This window comes from Rhinopithecus bieti, unplaced genomic scaffold (genome assembly GCF_001698545.2).
Source record: "Rhinopithecus bieti isolate Rb0 unplaced genomic scaffold, ASM169854v2 scaffold_17429, whole genome shotgun sequence".
In the NCBI taxonomy this organism is placed as follows: domain Eukaryota; kingdom Metazoa; phylum Chordata; class Mammalia; order Primates; family Cercopithecidae; genus Rhinopithecus; species Rhinopithecus bieti.
This window is the reverse complement of record NW_016808905.1, coordinates 363,723-384,356: the sequence shown is the minus strand read 5'-3', so window position 1 is coordinate 384,356 and position 20,634 is coordinate 363,723. Positions and strand designations below refer to the sequence as shown.

Here is a 20,634-nt window from a genome sequence, read left to right as displayed (position 1 = left end):
ATGATTAATTTTTTTTAAGTCTTGCCCTAACCTTATTTTCCATGTGATAACACCTAAAGCACTGAAACAAAACTCTTCATCCCAGTTGGTTCTTCCTCACCACTTCCACTATCCTTGGCATTTATTCAGACCACAAATAATGCCAGGCACTATTTCAGGTGCTGAGGAGACATTAGTGAATACAGACCTATGGAAGAAACTATACTCAAAGAGTTCACAGCAAAGTAAAAAGGTAAACATTGGACTTCATAATTAAAAACTTTTGCGCTTCAAAGGATACCATCAAGCAAGTAAAAAGAAAACCCACAGAACAGGAGAAAATACTTGTGAAGAAAGGGGATCTGTATCTAGAATATATAAAGAATTTGTATAACTCCCTAATAAAAAGACAATCCATAAATGGACGAAGAATTTGAATACACTTTTCTCCAAAGACATACAAGTAACAATAAGCATAAGATGTTCAATATGGTTAGCCATCAGGCAAATGAAAATCAAAACCGTCAATGAGACACCTGCTAGGATTAAAAAGTCAGATAATAGCAAATGCTGGTGAGAATGTGAAGAAATTGGAACATTCATACACTGTTGATAGGAATGTAAAATGGTACAGCCACTTTGTAAAACAGTCTGGCAGTTCCTCAAAAAGTTAACTCTACTCCTAGGTATACAGACAAAAGAACTGAAAACATATGTTCATACAAAACATTGTATATAAAGGTTCACATTGTACATAAAGTTATTATTCATAATACCCAAAGAGAGGAAACAGCTCAAATGACCATCAACTGATGAATGGGTAAACAAAATGTGGGACATCCATACAACAGGATTGTATTCAGTCATAAAAAGGAACGAAGCACTGATACATGCTACAACATGGATGGAGCTTGACAACATTATGCAAAGTGAAAGAAGCCAGTCACAGAAGACCACATATTGTAAGATGCAATCTATATGAAACATTGAGAATAGGTAAATCTATACAGACAGAACATAGATTAGTGGTTGCCTAGGGCTGTGGGACAATTGGGTACAACAGGAGGTAACTAGGAAAGGGTACAAGATTTCTTTTCAAGATGACGAAAATGTGTTAAAATTGGCTGTAGTGATGGCTGCATAGCTATGTAAATATATGAAAAAAGTCACTGAATTTTATGGTCTGTGGATTATATCTAAGTAAAGCAGTTTTTTTTTTTTTGAGACGGAGTCTCGCTCTGTCGCCCAGGCTGGAGTGCAGTGGCCAGATCTCAGCTCACTGCAAGCTCCGCCTCCCGGGTTTACGCCATTCTCCTGCCTCACCCTCCCGAGTAGCTGGGACTACAGGCGCCCGCCACCTCGCCCGGCTAGTTTTTTGTATTTTCAGTAGAGACGGGGTTTCACCGGGTTAGCCAGGATGGTCTCGATCTCCTGACCTCGTGATCCGCCCGTCTCGGCCTCCCAAAGTGCTGGGATTACAGGCTTGGTGAAGCAGTTTTGTAAAAAACAGGCAGAAGATGAGAGGCAATGGCAACTATATTGCATGGGGGTGCTGGAATCTAAATCCTGGTGTCACTGGCTGAAGCTAGAACAGGGATGCAAAAGAGTCCTCTACCTTGATGAGCTCCAAACACAGGCTCTGGAAACAGAGCTAGAAAACAGGATCAATCATTTTGCAATTACAGAAAATAATGAGCATTATTTTCTTTTTTTTTTTTTTTTTTTTAGATGTAGTCTTGCTCTGTTGCCCAGGCTGGAGTGCAGCGGCACAATCTTGGCTCACTGCAGCCTCTGCCTCCTGGGTTCAGGCAATTCTCCTGCTTCAGTCTCCTGAGTATAGCTAGGATTATAGGTGTGCACCACCACACCTGGTTAATTTTTGTATTTTTAGTAGAAATGAGGTTTTGCCATGTTGGCCAGGTTGGTCTTAAACTCCTGACCTCAACTGATCCGCCCCCCTCAGCCTCCCAAAGTGCTGGGATTACAGGAGTGAGTCACTGCACTTGGTCCCAAAGTGCTGGGATTACAGGTGTGAGCCACTGCACCCGGCCTTCAGAAAATAATGAGCATTATTTTCATTCAGATCTAAAGGGAAATCGCAAACCCAAAAGGGCTCAGTTTTTAGTGAGCAGGCAATGGCATGGTGAAGTCACTGTAACAGAAGGCTCCCATGTGGGAGGGGCCACATGATGAGTGTGGACCTGGGGAAGGGTCAGGTGGGCAGCAGTTTGGGGGTCTCACACAGGAAAGTCTCAGTCTGAAGTCAGCACATCAAATGACAGCATAAACAGTGAGCTTGTGTTGACAGAAATGCAACAAACCTCTCCTGTTTGAACTGGAAAGAAAAACAATGATTAAAAACTAGTCTTTTAGGTGGCTACCTGAGGCTGGAGGATAAGGGACTGGGGACATGTTGGTCAAAAATTTCACTTAAACAGGAAGAACAGGTTCGAGAGATCTATTAGACATCAGCAGGTTCTGGGAGTGAATTCTCCTGCCTCTGTCCATACCCAGTGACCAGGGGTGGGTGGTGGAGTCAGTCATGTGGGGGGCAGGCTCTCTCAACTCCTCTGTGTCAGTTCCTTCCCTCCCACTCTCCCTGTTCACAGCAGAGGCTCTAGCTTCACAGAACCACTCAGCAGATTCACTTCCCCCAACATTCCTTGAATATCCACTGGAGGAAAAGCACTGCACTAGGGACTGTGGGTGAATGAAGAACCAGAAAGCAAGGTCACACACTGAGGGCACGTGGAGGTAGAAGACAGGTGCACAAGGGACTGGCGCCAGGCAGCGTGGGAGGAATATAACAATGAAACGTGTAGCTTACCGAAGGGAGGGGGCAACCAATTCTGATAAAAACGAGAAAAGTGAAGCTCAAAAGAATGATCTGACCCAAGAATGGATTAGAGATGACGCCAGAGGCCTTCCATTGGAGTGGGAACAGCCGCCTCTTTCATTCTCTCCAGCAGATACTTGGACAACTTAACTTCTAAGCTCACAACCTTAAAGGTTCTTCCTCCCCCACCAACTGCACCAGGAATCACTGTAGGGAAATGCTGGCTCACCCGAGTCCAGAGCAGAAAGTCATCATTGTCTGGAAGGCAACAGATTCAGCATGCTCAGGAGCATGCTCAGGGATGAGTCCACCAGGAATCAATCTGAACCGTAGCCCTTAGCTGTGTGACCCTGGACAAGTTCATTAGCCTCTCTGAGTCCTGGTTTCCTCCACTATATAATCAAAATCATCATCCTAATAGGAAAACCAGTAGTATCAACCTAAGAGCATTGAGAGGATTAAATTAGACTATACGTATTGCTTAGCACGGTACTTGACACTAACAAATACTGTAACTAAAACTTCCCCATATTTACTGATTTAGACATCGGTCTCCCCTGCTCAGTTCCTTGAGGAAAGCAACACTGTCTTATTCCTCCTTCTGTCCCCAGCACCTAACATTGTGCTTTGCATGCACAGTGCATGCTCATAAGGTTTGGTGAGTGAATATGTGCAGTAAAGGGCATTTCACTAACACAGGAGACGAGCTTGTTGGGTTAACCATAGGAATCAGACAGCCACAACTGTCTGGTTTTCAAAGAGATTATGATAGAAAACCACAAAGGGGTGAATCTGACAACAGAAGAAGTTCATCAGTTCCATTCAGACAAGCAGCAGGGTACACCCTTTTCACTCCCCAAGCTCGTTTCTTTCTTCCTCCGCAAGTCAATAGAAGGAGGTCAGGCAATAACCTGTATTTTTCTCTCCCAGACTTAATAAGCTTAAATTTAAACTGTCAGTCTTACATTTTCCCATTTTCCTCTATCTCCTTCTGTAATTTAGGCCTTGACCCTGACTTTAATTACAGACCAGTGCATTAGCTGTCCTAGCAAGCTGATCTCCTGCACTTAGGGTATACCAGGAGCTACTTGGGGAGCACGAACAGCCTAAGGCAAGTTCGTTAGTTCCAGACGTGGCTGGCACTTTGAATGCCAAGGAGGAAGCCTGTTATGGGCTGTACTCAGAATGTGACTATCTGGAAACAGTGTCTTTAAAGAGGTAATTAACTTAAGTCATTGGGGTGGGTCTTTATCCAATATGACTGCTATCTTTATAAGAGGAGATTATGACAGAGACAGGATCAGAGGGAAGACCATGTGAAAATACAGAAGATGCTATCCACAAGCCAAGGAGAGAGACCTCAGAAGAAATCAACCCTATCAACACCTTGATCTCACACTCAAAACCTCCAGAACTGTAAAAGATACATTTCTGTTGTTTAAGGTACCAGTCTGGCACTTTGTTAAGGTATCCTTAGCACACTAATAGGAAACCCATTTTCAGAGTCAGAAAAACCAAAATCAACCAACCAATTGGTAGTGGAAAGGAACTGGGGAAAAGAAAAGCAGCTTTCCCAGTTCTGAGTCCCAACGCTGCTCCGCCAAGCGTAACTTGCAGAATGAACCAATGTACGTTTCACCCCAAAGTCTTACCACATTTTCTGGCAGCTTGTGTCCAGGAAGATATTTTACATTTTCATGGTCATTATTTATGATGTCTGTCAGTTTTCTGCCATTAACTGTTTCTTCAAAGACCCACATCTTGACTGTGGAGGCAAACTTCTGAAGTTTCTTGACATTATTACCAATTATTTTTGCAACAGCTGAACCCCTACAAAAGAAACCGTGGAAAAGAACAAAAATAAACTCACTTGGGGCAGGAGAGAAAAAGCATTTGATCAAAATTCAGAAGACTTGTGTTTTGATTCTGATCCAAACACCGAGCTTACTCAAGATGTGATGTGTATCGGCCCCAAGCCATTTGAAACTGAGTTGTTTTCACCACCGCCTGTGACCGGGAAAGCACCAGAATTTGGTTTAAGGTCAAAATGCACCACCCCTTGAAACTAGTAAGAATCAACCTATCTTGGAAGACAACGTCACAGGCAGAAGAGAAATCCACCCCAAAGCATGAAAATGACCCTAGAAGGTCTTCAAAGGATATCGAGATGTACCTATGGTAAAATAAGCTGTGTCTTGATGAACTGCAGCAGGTGCAAGGCAGAAGCACAAAGGAAAGACAAGAACCCGAGTGGACTCCCGAAGAGGAGCAAAGGGAGAGCACAGGGCCCAGTCGCTGAGTACTTTGCACTCCCTCCTCTCCGCAACCAAGCTGGCCTCTGGCCCCTAAGCTCCCTTTTCTCTGCATCTCTATTTAGCAAACATGTTCTAGTGATGGCTCAGTCTCCCATAGGCTTTCCTACAGGGGACAAGAATGACCCTGATTTGTTAACATCAGTCCTCCCGACAGCAGTGCGTGTCTGCACATAGTTGCTGTAGCAGAGGAGGTGGGACCAGGCACCTGTGTCCATCACACAGAAGCCGCTGATGGGGCCACAGTGGGCACTCAATCCTAGCTGAGCCTGTCAGCTCTCCCCTCTGGACTTTCCACTGAGAAACGGTTTGTTTCTTAGCTGACTTTCCTGGTGTGAGGAGCAAATGAGAGAATGCAGTAAAGAGCATCTTGCAAATTCATGTGTTAGGGCAGTTGCTACTTTTTCTCACAATTATTCTCAAGACAATTTGATGAGATGGAGTAGGGGATGATAACAAAAGGTGGAGGCAGCCAAGCGGCTGCAGAACACGTTGGAGACATTTATTTTCATCCCCTGAAGAATCTGTGATTCTAACCCAACTATAATTCATCCCAGCATATAAAGCTATATGCTTTAACAACCACAAAACTTCAAATAATTCTAACAGATTATAATTATTGTCCCTTTCCTGACATAGAATGGATAAACTAAACAAGCGGTTCTCAACTTTAGCTGCACACAGAGTTACCTGGGAGATTTAAAAATCCTGAGTCCCAGACCACATCCCAGGCCAATGGAACTGGCACTTCTGCGGTGGGATCAGGCATCTGTACTTTTTAAAGCTCCCTGATGACTTGATGTGCAGCCAAGGCTGAGAGCCACTGCTCTGCACAATGATTAGAATCATGATGCCCTCCTCCCTCACAAAAGAATAGCTGTAGATATCAAGGCTATGCAGCTGTACCTGTGAAATTCTTATTCTATGCCAGCAGAACAGGTTATTAGATAAATACCCATTAATCCAATTCTCCTACTGACACTTTGTAGAAAGCAGGCCAGGAACCTCCCACCATCACTACCACCTTTATTCTAATCTTGGAAACAGCTGCTCACGTACTCACAGGGAGATAAAGGCTGTGGTTCACAGTGTTCCCTGGCATCAGGTAAATTTTACAAGGTCAGAGAGAACAAGCGTGGTTCTGGGGGACTGAGTGTCAACCGATGGGGGGGCTATGAGACACCAGGAATCTAAGTCTAGTAAGCCAAGTGGAAAAGTAAATCAGAACCAGGAATCCCTCCCCACGATCTCACTGGAATACACTTGCTTTCCCCTTTACAGCTGCCTCTTGAGGAAGCCAAACATTTGCAAACCTGTAGTATTTACTGCAGTGAGTTGGATTGATTGATTGATTGAGACAGGATCTCACTCTGTCACCCAGGCTGGAGTGCAGTGGCGCGATCACAACTCACTGCAGCCTCGACCTCCTGGGCTCAGGTGATCCTTCCACCTCAGCCTCCTGAGTAGCTGGGACTACAGGCACGTGCCACCACACCTGGGTAGAGTTAGGAACATTTAAACAAACATTGGTACTGTTAAGAACTAGGCCCTTCAGACCATGTCTGTATGTCCTTTGGGATTCAATGGGGCTTCAAGTGACGGTAAAAATTAATAAGGAGAATTCCAGTTATTTTACTCTTGGGGAGCCATCAAGACCTCATTCTACCTCATTCCTGGTTTCATCAATAATTTCATTCATTCACTCATTTATCTCAGTCATCAAATATTTACTGAGCACCTACTGTGTGTTACGCATTGGGCCAGATGGTGGTAATACAGCAGGGGAAAGGCAACGTGTTCTTTGCTCTCAAAAGCTTACCACCAGCTCAGAGAGATGAATAGCTAAAAGGCATTCATGATGCTGTGTGTGATAAGGGGTAGAGGAAAGTGGAAGCAGATGTGGTTTAAAGGGTAAACTGCAGTGGACTTCAATACAAAGGACCCAACTGCAATACACGTTGATCCATGACAAGTCTCCCAGGCTCAACCTTCTATTGAGAGAACCATAATGGACAGCCCGACCCAGGGTGCAGGGAGAAGACACAAGGATGGTGCTCAGGAAGACCAAACCCCTGCTGAGAAGCAAAAAAGGCTTCGCAAATCAGGGCTGGGAAAGGCAGACACAGCAGTGCTTTCCACCCAATACTCAGCTAACTGTAGACACATGAGTGAGCCCGACCAGCTGATCCATAACTCATAAGCAATCATAAATGCTTGTTATTTTAAGCAGCTGAGTTAGGGGAGAGTGGGCTGTGTTGCAGCAAAAGCCGATAGATGTACAAAGACAGCATCTTTGACACAACTAGGGGCCTCTCCGAGTAATTTTTGGCCAAGCTGTTGGATTTGCCACCCAGGGATTGGCAATGTAGTGGGAGGGATTGGGGGTTGGGGTAGTGTTGTGTTGAAGGAAGGACTGTGGAATTAAATTCACGGATGGAGAGGAACAAAACGATCCTAGTACCTTAAGGCCTAGTTTTGTTCTCTATATATAATTTATACAATAATTTTTTTGGCAAGGGTGGCGGGGAGGCAGGGCATGGAGGAGGAGGATCAGGACTTAAAACACTGTATTTCACGTTGTTTGAACCCCCTTTGGTATACTCTCTATGTTTGTTTGTTTGAGACAGTGTCTTGCTCTGTCCCCCAGGCTGGAGTGCAGTGGTGCAATCACGGCTCACTGCAGCCTTGACCTCCCAGGCTCAAGGGAATCGTCCCTCCCTGGCCTCCTGAGTAACTGGACTACATGTGTGCCACCACGCCCAGCTAATTTTTTAAAAAAAATTTTGTAGAGACAGAATCTATGTTGCCCAGGCTAGTCTTCAACTCCTGGGCTCAAACAATCCTCCCACCTCAGCCTCCCAAAGTGCTAGGATTACAGGCGTGAGCCACTGCGCCCAGCCCAATCTCCATGTTGAACTCAGTATTTTCTCTGTTGTCCACTTTTATCTGTGTGGTTTATAAAAAAATCAAAAAGTATACCCCATACCCCAAACTCCTTTGTGCCTCTGGAATGGTACCAGATGCATTTGTCCCAAGTGTTACCTCCTGTGACCAATATGAAAGAGCAGCTTCATTTTTCTTGTGGATCAAATAGAGCAAGAAAAATGTTTTGGAGGAGCCAGAGGGTTTTGAAGGGACCAGAGTCTACTTATAAGTGACACACCCTGTTCTAAAGAAATGGGCTGGGTGCGGTGGCTGACGCCTGTAATCCCAGCACTTTGGGAGGCCAAGGCAGGTGGATCACAAGGTCAGAAGATTGAGACCATCCTGGCCAACACGGTGAAACCCCGTCTCTACTAGAAATACAAAAAAATTAGCTAGGCGTGGTGGCGTGCGCCTACAGTCCCGGCTACTCAAGAGGCTGAGGCAGGAGAATCGCTTGAACCCAGGAGGTGGAGGTTGCAGTGAGCTGAGATCACACCACTGCACTCCAGCCTAGGCTATAAAGGAAGACTCTGTCTCAAAAAACAAAAAACAAAAAAAAAGAGAAAGAAATGTGACTGACCAGCAGAAGGCCAGTCCAAAATTGTGCATAGATATTTTAGAGCTGAGCTTAAAATAAAAGTACTGACTACAGCCCACAAAGGTGGTTTGCATGTGAACAGGTCACAGTTGGGGTCCCGTGGCCACACTGCTGGCACTCTCCATGTCTCAGCTGGTTTCTGTAACACTACACAAGCATAGTCAGGCACAGGTCTTTATCTATCTATCTATCTATCTATCTATCTATCTATCTATCTATCTAATGTTTCAACTCCCGCATATCTATCTTTCTGTCTATGTGCCTGCCTATTTTTAAACTCCTGCATATCTATCTGTCTGTCTGTCTTTCAACTCCTGCATTTTGAGAATCAAGGGCACAGGTCTTCACAAGGCTGGGTCAAGAGCATGAGCAGCCACCTCCACATCAGGCTCAGCTCATCCGTCTACAAAATGATAGGTGGGGCAGGTAATTTTTAAGGTTCCTTCCAGGTCTATGATCTAATCCAGTGCTTCCCAAAGTGAGAAATGGGTACTAGGGATACACACAAAACCAAATGACACTGAATCACTCGTGCCCTTCTCAGCTCTCATGGTCCTAAGCGAGTGCAGAATGTCTCGCTGCAGTGCCATTAAGTGGTTACCATCTCTCCAGCATGTGCTAATTTCCCTTCTTCACAAAGTCTGAAGAGGCCTCAGACTCTGAGCCTTGGCAGGGAGCAATATCTGGCAAGAATTTTATAACACCGTCTTGTTTTCATTCTACTGGCTTTTGTTGTTGTTACCTTCTACTTGTGACATTTACTATAGCGGTATGAAGTTGTCTTTTAAAGTAAACATTTAGGCTGGACACAGTGGCTTCCACCTGGCATCTCAGTACACTGGGAGGCTGAGGAGGGAGCATTTCTTGAGCCCAGGAGTTTGAGACCAGCTTGGGCAACATAGTGCGATCCTGTTTCTACAAAAAATAAAAAATTAGCCGGGCATGGTGGCTGTACCTGTAGTCTTAGCTACTCAGGAGGCTGAAGCAAGAGGATCAGTTGAGCCCAGGAGGTCAAGGCTGTAGTTGGCCATGATCATGCCACCACACTCCAGCCTGGATAATGGCACACACTATCTCCAAAAAAATAAATAAATAAAAATAAACTTTCAAAGAAAGAACAGCAATCAAATAATACTACAGCTATGAAGCAGATAGAGCCAAAGCCATAAGGGTGCTGCCTGCATGATGCGTTTAATCCTACCCAAACTCTTCATCTTGCAGATTAAGATGCATGAGACTGAGTCATGTTCACCTTGCATCCTACAATCCGGTATGGCCTCCAGGTGGGTCTTACCTGGGGAGGAGGTTGGGGAGCCTTCCAGGCAGAAGGCAGGCCCCTGGAGCAAAGGTCAATAACTAGCTAAGGCAGAACTTGGAGGACTCGGGTTTGCTGATGGCCAGTCCTGGGTCTTTACATAGATGCATAAAATTCTATTACCCATGAAATCATGAATTGTCTTAAGTCTTAGGCCTTAAAATACACAACAATTCACAAATCCTGTAACGCTATGCAAATGAAATTTAAAAGGAACTTGAGTAGATGTGTACTTCATATAAGAGTTCATTTAATCTTTATTACAGCCCACAAGAGAGGTGCCACATTATCCCCATTTTACAGATGAGGAAATTGAGGCCCAAAGAGCATAAATCAATAAATCATGCTGTCCATCTACAGTCAGCAATTCAAACCCAGATCTGAGTGTCTCCAAAGCCTGCACTTGTTGCTAATTTATATTTGCCCGATTGTAGGGTAGAATCTTTTATTGAAAATATTTATTGAGCATCCACTAATTTCAGACACCATGCTGGATGCAGGGGATGCAAGGGAATAAAAGCAGACAAGTCCCCATCCTCATGGAGCTTGGAGACTGGTAAACAGAGATTGATGTTGTTTCAACAAGCACAGAAAAAAATGTAACTGTACTGCCGGGCACAGTGGCTCAAGCCTGCAATCCCAGCACTTTGGGAGGCCGAGGCAGGCGGATCACGAGGTCAGGAGTTCAAGACCAGCCTGACCAACATGATGAAACACCGTCTCTACTAAAAATACAAAAATTAGCCGGGCGTGGTGGTGGGCTTCTGTAATCCCAGCTACTCAGGAGGCTGAGGCAGGAGAATCACGTGAACCCGGGAGGCAGTGGTTGCAGTGAGCCGAGATCGCGCCACTGCACTCCAGCCTGGGCAACAGAGCAAAACTCCATCTCAAAGAAAAAAAAATTTATATATATATATATATATATATCCGTACCACAGCGACCTATGTGGTCAAACAGGCAACACAGCGACACCTGGCGATGACGTCAGGGAAAGCTGGGAGAAAGTGTAGCCAGGGCGGAGCCCTGAGGCTTTGTGGGCCTTACCTGGGGAGGAGACTGGGTACCTTCCCGGCAGCAGGAAGGCCCCTGGGGCAAAGCTCAGTCATAGCCGGTGGCATGGCCAACAATAGGCACAGATTTTATCTAGAACTAACATGTCCAGGGAGGAGGGAAAAGAAGGAAGACGAGAGAGTTTAAGGGAAGGAGAGAAGAGGAGATGGTGCAAGAGAAATGGAGAGGATCAGGGAGACTAAGGGAGGAGAGAAAGAGGAGGCAGGGAAGGTGGAGAAAACGGCGTGGCAGGGGCAAGAGGCAAGGAAGGGACAGGGTGGGCAAAAACAGCACTAATTTGGTGCCTACCAGGTGTCAGGCACTGTTTCAAATACCTCACCCACGTTATCCCTTTTAACCCTTCTGCTCTACGGCCCTGAGTCCCGGCTGGATGGACACCCACCTGCAGGAGGTCCTAACCCCCAGCTTGGCAATGCCCTCCCTGCCTCCACCCCCAGCTAACCCTTTGCCATTCATTCTGTCCACAGCCTTCTCACCCCTTTCTCTCTAAAAGGTGTACTATTTAATTAGGCGGGGATGTATCACTTCAGCCAAGGAATGGCCGCCTGTTTTAAATAAAATAAAATTTCAGGACCCTCTGAATTTATTATGCCAAGGGGGAAGTTAGGCCTTGGAGACTGGGTTATGTATAACTTGCATGCTTGCAATTCTGTGTCACTCTCTGCCCCACTGTTCTTGACTTCCTCATTGTAAATGACTAGGAGAGACCAGATCTTCCCACTTCTAATTGCTGATCTTTGTTGTACATTAACTGCCTCCTTCATTGTCCTGTACCTAACTCACACCAGATAGTGTCAGTCCAAGACCCAATGATGGTTAATCTGCAGTGTGGAATGTTAAATATACCTCCCCTACCACTCAAAAAGACCACCTTGACTAATCAGATCATTGTAACTATGCATTAAGCCTTACACAGAAACATGCTAAAATCCTAATTTCTTGGAATCTGTTCTTTCTGGGCAGGCTCACATGGTTTTTTTTTAGACAGAGTCTCACTCTGTCGCCAGGCTGGACTGCAGTGGTGCGATCTTGACTCACTGCAACCTCCGCCTCCTGGGTTCAAGTGATTCTCCTGCCTCAGGCTCCCCAGCAGCTGGGACTACAGGCACGCGCCACCACGCCCAACTAATTTTTCTATTTTTAGTAGAGACGGAGTTTCACCATGTTGGCCGGCATGGTCTCGATCTCTTGACCTCGTGATCTGCCTGCCTCAGCCTCCCAAAGTACTGGGATTACAGGTGTGAGCAACCGTGCCCGGCCGGCAGGCTCACTTTTAACCTTTGCACTTAATTAAACTCTCTTTAAACTAGATTCTGACCTTTTTGATTATTTTAGGTTGACACTATCAAGTTGGGCCTAAACCTGACGAATTTGAGGCCAGAAAGGCCCTACAGTCCATCCTTCTTTTTACTGTGGAGGAAGTGGAGGTCCAGGAAGAATTCGCCGTCAACTAGATTCTCCACATTCCATGTCCCCATCTCTTCCAGAGCTGACCCGGGCTCGTTCCATGGGCAAGAGGGTGGTCCTTTGTGGTTTAAATAACATGCAGTTTTTCACTCATAAAAGCAATACATGAAAAAATAATTATGAATAATCTCATCACCCAGGCAGAACCACTATTAACATTCTGTGTAATTCTTTGCAGTCAAAGGGCTTTTAAAGAACAACCAAATGCCAGAGTATTCAATGCAAATGTTAAAAATGAAGTATTTTAAAAATAGATTCAACTTGGTGCGTGTTTATTTGATCTCTACATAGGGAAGCTTTCTAAGCTTGAAATCAAAGAAAGAAACCACAGAGGAAAAAAGATCAATATGAACAATTTCACTTAAAAGAGTAAAGAGACTGAAAAGGCATTCTATCAAAATTCAAACTGCAGAGGAAAATGCTTATGATAGAATGTTACATTTAACAAAAAGGATGCAAAATTGTACATACCATATGATTGCAAGTGTGCAATTAATAAATAATACCACCTCAGATCCACTTAGATAGCTACTATCAAAAACACAGAAAATAATAAATGTTGATAAGGATGCAGAGAAATCAGGACCCTTGTATACTGTTGGGAGAATTGTAAAATACTGCAGCCACCGTGGAAAACCAAATGGCAGTTCCTCGAAGAATTAAAAATAGAACTAACAAAGGATCAAGCAATTCTGTTTCTGGGTATATACCCCCAAAGAATTGAAAGCAGGGTCTCAAAGAGATATTTGTACACCCATGTTCATAGCAACACTATGCACAATTGCCAAAAGGTGGGAGCAACCCAAGTGTCCATCAACTGATGTATGGATAAGCAAAATGTGGTCTATACATACACCCGTGTTCATAGCAACACTATGTACAATTGCCAAAAGGTGGGAGCAACCCAAGTGTCCATCAACTGATGTATGGATAAGCAAAATGTGGTCTATATATGCAATGGGATATTATCCAGTCTTAAAAAGGAAGTTCTGACACATGTTACAACATGGATGAACCTTGAAGACATTATGCTAATTGAAATAAGCCAGATACAGAAGGATAAATAATGTATAATTCTACTTATATGAGGTACTTAGAGTAGTCAAATTCATAGAGACAGAAAGTAGAAGTGTGGTTTCCAGGGACTGGGGAAAGAGTAGATTGAGGAACTGTTGCTTAATGAATATAGAGTTTCAGATCTGCAAGATGAAAAGAATTCTGGAGATCTAATTCTTTTCAGCATTTTCGTTGTTTTCAATACTAACCATGTGAATATTCTTAACCCTACTAAACCGTATGCTTAACAATGGTTAAGACGGTAACTTTTATGTTATGTGTATTTTGTCACAATTAAAAAAACACACACATTTAAAAAGGATTGCAAGAAAACACACAAGCACTAGCATAAGATCCAGCCTATGGTCAGATCCTATTAAAAGTATAGTCCAGGCCGGGTGCGGTGGCTCAAGCCTGTAATCCCAGCACTTTGGGAGGCCGAGACGGGCGGATCACGAGGTCAGGAGATCGGCTAACCCGGTGAAACCCCGTCTCTACTAAAAAATACAAAAAACTAGCCGGGCGAGGTGGCGGGCGCCTGTAGTCCCAGCTACTCGGGAGCCTGAGGCAGGAGAATGGCGTAAACCCGGGAGGTGGAGCTTGCAGTGAGCCGAGATCCGGCCACTGCACTACAGCCTGGGCGACAGAGCGAGACTCCATCTCAAAAAAAAAAAAAAAAAAAAAAAAAAGTGTAGTCCATGGACCAGCAGTGAAAATATCCCTGACAGCGTGTTAGAAATGCTGAACCTCAGGCCCCACCCCAGACCTGCTGAGTCAGAATCTGCTCTGTAACACAATCCCCAAGAGATTCACACGCACACTGAAGTGTTGATATCGTAGATGCACAACAAACATTTGTTGCACGAATACATCCTTTCTTATTGGTAAGGTTACAAGCAAATGTTATTGTGTTCTTCATACTTGCCTATCTTTTCCAAATTTTCCCAAACAGACATGTATTAGTTTATTTTTTATTCTGATTTTAAATCATTCCCATTTAGATATTTTAACAGACCCCAAATCCAAAGCAGACAAGTTTCAGCAAGTCCCAAGGCCTATTAGCCAACCAGAAAACAGAAACTATGGAGGTAACTGAAATCCACAGATGCTCCCTAAGTCTCATTTTAGTCGATACTTATTTCCATATTTTTTCAGGGCAGCCAAGTAGGAGCAGTTTGGGATGGACCACACACCTATCAGCCTGTTCAAAAATGGCTATCCATGACCTGGTCAGCCACGCTATCAACCCCACATACCATGGGAATAATGTTCATCTGAGTGAATGGAGGAATGGTCAGCGATTAATTCAGATCAGAATCAAAGACATAGGTAGCAGGAGAATCTACCTGCCCACTCAGAAGAAGAACACACAGGATGCTGGAGAATGTCTAAGTCACAGTCTCAAATTGCCTTTAAGGACCACCAGTCTTAAGCAAGGATGGCAGAGAACCAAACTGTCCATGGCGCTTCAAACAAGCATATTCTATATCCTAGCACAGATTTTTTAGATAAATACATTCTGCAGGCCCATCTATTGATAATGGAAAGAACCATATAGTGCAAATTCTAACAGCCACCTGGCACCTGGTCTCTGTTGACATAGTAACTGAAAGACTATACACCCCTGCCCTCATTCCTGGATAATGAGAATCACTGAAAACCATTTGCAAACATCCACCAGAGTCTCAATGATGCAAAAGCTCAGCTTTCAAACCTGAACTCTACACCAGACATGCTAGGTAATCCAGAACAAACAAACCTCTTTTCTGCTCATGTTTCTAGGTCCTCTACAGTTGGAATGTCACTCTCCACCTTCCTCATACCTGCTTATTATGAAGTGAAAAATGAAATAAGAAATCATGACTAAATTATCTCTCATGCATTGCTAATAGTTCTGGCTTCTACCCACATATAGGCAGAGGTTCAGTATAAGGCTATTCACTGCAGAACTCTTAGACTATCCATCAAGAGCAAACTGATTAAACAAAAGTGTATCTATGCCCAGGAATATTACACAAGTATAAAAAAGAATGAAATGTTCTTTATGTATAGATATGGAAAAGGCTTCAAGTCACAGTTACATGAAAAAGCAAGGAGAAAATGAGTATGTAGAGCTCCACTGCATATGTAGCTATGCATAGCATTTACATTTTAATTAGTTAACATTTACATTTAGTCCCAAGAGCCACATTTCAAGTGGGCAGGAAGGCAGAGAACTTCAACCACTCTACTGCCTAGTATCTGTGTAACTTAGAACACATTACATAACTTCTGTAAGCTCAGACTTATTATAAAATAAGGATGATGACAAGACAGTACCTCATACTGTGAGGATTAACTGAGATAACACATTAAGTGCTCAAGGGGTTACCCGGGATAGTCCTTACTATTGAATCTAACGTTTGTGCAGCTGTGGGCCAAAGCTGAGCACGAGCTGACTGTGTCAGGCAAGGCCTCACAGATGGGTTCTACTTGGGTAGAAGTAACTATTCCAAGTAGTAGTAAATTTAAATATGAATAGTAGTAAAATTAGTAGTGTAAATCAGTCCAAGCTAGATGCTGTCAGTCACCACCCCAATCCCTACCCCGGCTTGCTACTGTAAGTCACAGCACCCTTTTCTGGCAAAGATACTCTCTTCCCCAGAATCCTTCTCAACACAAAACTCTGCAGTCACCATCAATCAGCTATAGTCAGCGCTGGAGATGAAATCTATCTGCCATCATTGCTGGTCCTGGTTGTGAGGCTCAGAATCATGTTACTCAAACTCACAAGAGTTCATTTTAAGCACGTTACCGTAAGATTTATTGTTTAAAACAAGATCCTTCTGAGAATGCTCTGAAATTAGGCTGGGACAAGTATAAACCATTGTCCAAGACAAATGTGAATGCATGGTCACTTAATGATATGTGATAATGCAAATTTATCCATAATCATTTCTAACATTTATATAACATGTTACAGTTGTCAAAGTGTTTACACACGCAGAATTTCAACAGACAACCCACACAGTGGAGAACCTTGGAGTACAGTCTACAAAAGGCACTTCCTGTCACTGGGTGGATCCACTCAAGAAACCCAACTTATAAAAGTTCAACCTGGCCGGGCGTGGTGGCTCACGCCTATAATCCCAGCGCTTTGGGAGGCCGAGGCAGGCGCATCACGAGGTCAGGAGATTGAGACCATTCTGGCTAACACGGTGAAACCCCGTCTCTACTGAAAATACAAAAAAATTAGCCGGGCATAGTGGCACATGCCTGTAGTCCCAGCTACTGGGGAGGCTGAGGCAGGAGAATTGCTTGAACCCGGAAGGTGGAGGTTGCAGTGAGCCAAGATCACGCCACTGCACTCCAGCCTGGGTGACACAGTGAGACTCCGTCTCAAAAAAAAAAAAAGTTCAATCTACAAAAAAGGGGTTTAGATGCTTGAAGACATTTCCATCGAGCTGAGGTAGCTACATGAATTACTAATTTCATCTTGGGGATATTTCTGACCAGATAGCCAGTGTTAGGGCTATTAGGTTAGAGTTTTCCTCCTCCTTCAGGACTAGAAAAACACAAATCCTTTGGTTCTTTTTTTGCCTATAACACATGCAAACCACTTCCTCTCTTCAGCACTGGAAAAACCAGGTAGAGAAAATCCAAATGATAAGGCTATAGTTTTCTTAGAACATACATGTGCATCTGCAGAACCACTCTGGCTGTAATGATAACAAGAGGTGAAGCCAGCTGGACTTCCTGGGTCACGTGGGTACTTGGAGAACTTTTCTGCCTAGCTAAAGGATTGTAAATGCACCAATCAGCACTCTGTAAAAACGCACCAATCAGCACTCTGTGTCTAGCTAAAGGATTGTAAATGCACCAATCAGCACTCTGTATCTAGCTAAAGGATTGTAAACACAGCAATCAGCACTCTATAAAATGAACCAGTCAGCAATCTGTAAAATGGACCAATCAGTGCTCTGTAAAATGGACCAACCAGCAGGATGTGGGTGGGGCCAAATAAGGGAATAAAAGCTGGCCACCCCAGCCAACAGTGGCAACCCACTGGGGTCCCCTTCCACGCTGTGGAAGCTTTGTTGTTTTGCTCTTCAAAATAAATCTTGCTGCTGCTCACTCTTTGGGTCTGCACTATCTTTATGAGCTGTAACACTCACTGCAGAGGTTGTGGCTTCCACTCCTTAAGTTCAAGCGAGACCACAAACCATAGGAGAACAACCACCTCAGATGCGGCACCTTTAAGAGCTGTAGCACTCACTGCAAAGGTTGCGGCTTACTCTGAAGTCAGTGATACATGAAACCACGGAAGGAATAAACTCGGGACAATTGAACATGTGAAGGAAACAAAATCGGACACACCATCTTTTTTTTTTTTTTTTTTTTTTTTTTTTTTTTTTTTTTTTTTGAGAGGAGTCTCGCTCTGTTGCAGCCCAGGCTGGAGAGCAGTGGCCGGATCTCAGCTCACTGCAAGCTCCGCCTCCTGGGTTTACACCATTCTCTCGCCTCAGCCTCCCGAGTAGCTGGGACTACAGGCGCCTGCCATCTCGCCCGGCTAATTTTTTGTATTTTTTTAGTAGAGACGGGGTTTCACCGTGTTAGCCAGGATGGTCTCGATCTCCTGACCTCGTGATCTGCCCGTCTCGGCCTCCCAACGGACACACCATCTTTAAGAACTGTAACACTCACTGCGAGGGTCCGTGGCTTCATTCTTGAAGTCAGCAAGACCAAAAACCCACCAGAAGGAACCAATTCCAGACACAGTAAGAATGAGAAACTGTTTTACTACCTAGGACAGTGTTTCTCAAACTGAAGGTTATACAGGTACAAAATAAATACGAGGAGAAAAGATCACAGTTAATCACCCACAGTAACATTTGCTACTGTGAAACATTTGTTTCTGGTTGGATAGGAAGTGTCCTCTATCATAATGTAAAATTGTATGTCAGTTAGTTGCAAGTCAAAAAATTTAAAGCCACAGATTTAGGAAACTATGAATCTACTGAACACATGGACTAGAAAAGCATCTGGCCTAATTCGTGCTACAGCTTGAAAAGTGCCTATTAAGCTCATGAAGGTTTGCCTTCTCTTACTCTTGTTAGAACCCAACCATCACATGGAGAAGCCTGAGCTAGCCTGCTGAAGGATGAGAGACATGTGGGCTGGTCACTCCGGTCACGCTGGCTGAAGCCTGCCCACTGCTAGATGTGAAGGATGTCATCTAGGACCAAGAGTCCCAGCCACGCTGGGTGTGGTGGCCCATGCCTGTAATTCCAGTACTTTGGGAGGCCAAGGCGGGAGGATTACTTGAAAGCCCAGGTGTTCGAAATCAGCCTGGGCAACATAGTGAGACCCCACCTCTATGATGAAATCTGAAAATTAGCCAGGTATGGTGGTGTGTGCCTCTAGTCCCAGCTACTCGGGAGGTTAAGGTGGGAGGATTGCTTGGACCTTGGAGGTTGAGGTTGCAATGCATTGTGATCATGCCACTGTACTCCAGCCTAGGTGACAGAGTGGGACTCTCAAAAAACAACAACAAAAAAAAGGTGGGTGAGAGTGTCCAACCAACTCACCAGCCAACCACAGCCATATGAGTGAGCCTGGGCTAAATCAGCAGAAAATCTGGCCCAGGTTAGCCCAAATTGTTAAACCCCAGAATCTTGAGCTAATAAATGATTGCTGTCTGAAGCCACTTAGTTTGAGGGTAGACTGTTAGGCAGTGAGAGATGACTGATTGAGCTCTCCTCTTCCAATTGTGGAAGAGACTGAGCCTCAAAGCAGAATAACTACGAAGTGTCACCAGTATAAACTCATGGGAGCCCAGGACACCTTTGGCACAATGAGCTTAGTTCCTGACATCACCAAGGTGGGGAGGAGGAAAGGGAAAGGAGAATGGTGACACAGATGGTGAGGACCCCAGAAACCACCATCCACCTGCAACTACTGAGAGACTTGGGGATGCTACTTGGCCTGCCAGAGACAAGATTTAGGGGATATGTGACTTTTCTGTCCAAAGGGACATGACTTAGAGAAGAGGAGGCTCACCCAGGTGTTGCTCTGGGATTAACAGGTAAAAGTTAGAGGCGATAGATTTTTAGCTTAGATTTTCTAAGATTTTCTTCAAATACAAAGAACAAAAAAAATTAGAGTTTTCTAACAATTAATCTTCTAATTAATTTTAAGATTAATTGCCTTGAAAATAGTAAACTATAATCATCTGTCATAGCTACAGGAGAAGGGATGACTACATTGGTGGGAAACTGAATGAGATGATTTTTAAGGCCTTGCTTCCATTTTATTTCTCAGAAGGGGAATATAAAATTGGATTTTTGTTGGGAGGATACTCAGCATTTTATGAAAATGATATTTGTCCTCATGTAAAAGTATGCTTCACACTGAAAATGGTAAGAATTTACAGAAACATGGTCTTTGGGGTTAAAAGGATCTGGGTTTCAAGTTCATATTACTAAGTGTTGACCTAAGCAAGTTTTCTCTAAATCTTAGTTATGTCATCTAACATAGGGATAATAATAGTACCCCACAGGCCTGTTATAATGTTTAAATGAAATAACACCATGTACATGACACACAGAAAATGATCAATTATTATATTTATGCCTCTTAAGGAACAGAAGGAGATGGAATGGAAGAATGAAGCAAGAGGTGAAGGTTAAGAAATGAAAGGTTAAGGTAAGAAACTGAGAGCTCTCGACTCATTCCTAGAATAGTAGTCATTATTATATTATATATATATTTTTTGATAGGGTTTCCCTCCTGTCACCCAGGCTGGAGTGCAATGGCACCATCGTGACTCACTGTAATCTTCACCTCCTGGGCTCAAGAGATTCTCCTGCCTTAGCCTCCCAAGTGGAGTGGGTGGGACTACAGGCACATGCCATCATGCCCAGCTAATTTTTATATTTTTTTGTAGAGACAGGGTCTCACTAAGTTGTCTAGGCTGGTCTTGAACTCCTAGGCTCAACCAATCCACCTGCCTCAGCCTTCCAAAGTGTTGGGGTTACAGGTATGAGACACTGCACCATGATTTTTATTTATATTTTATTTATTTATTTATTTATT

At 43.9% G+C, this 20,634-nt stretch overlaps 1 protein-coding gene across 1 annotated transcript in view; it reads right to left on the bottom strand.

The window, feature by feature from the left end:
• The window catches only part of GPD1L (glycerol-3-phosphate dehydrogenase 1 like), a 67,351-nt gene that overhangs the window by 38,867 nt on the left and 7,850 nt on the right, over positions 1–20,634 (bottom strand). Inside the window, exon 2 of the mRNA XM_017887690.1 lies at positions 4,468–4,645. Coding sequence (XP_017743179.1) covers positions 4,468–4,645 — 178 coding nt within the window. The remainder of the gene's footprint in view (positions 1–4,467; positions 4,646–20,634) is intronic.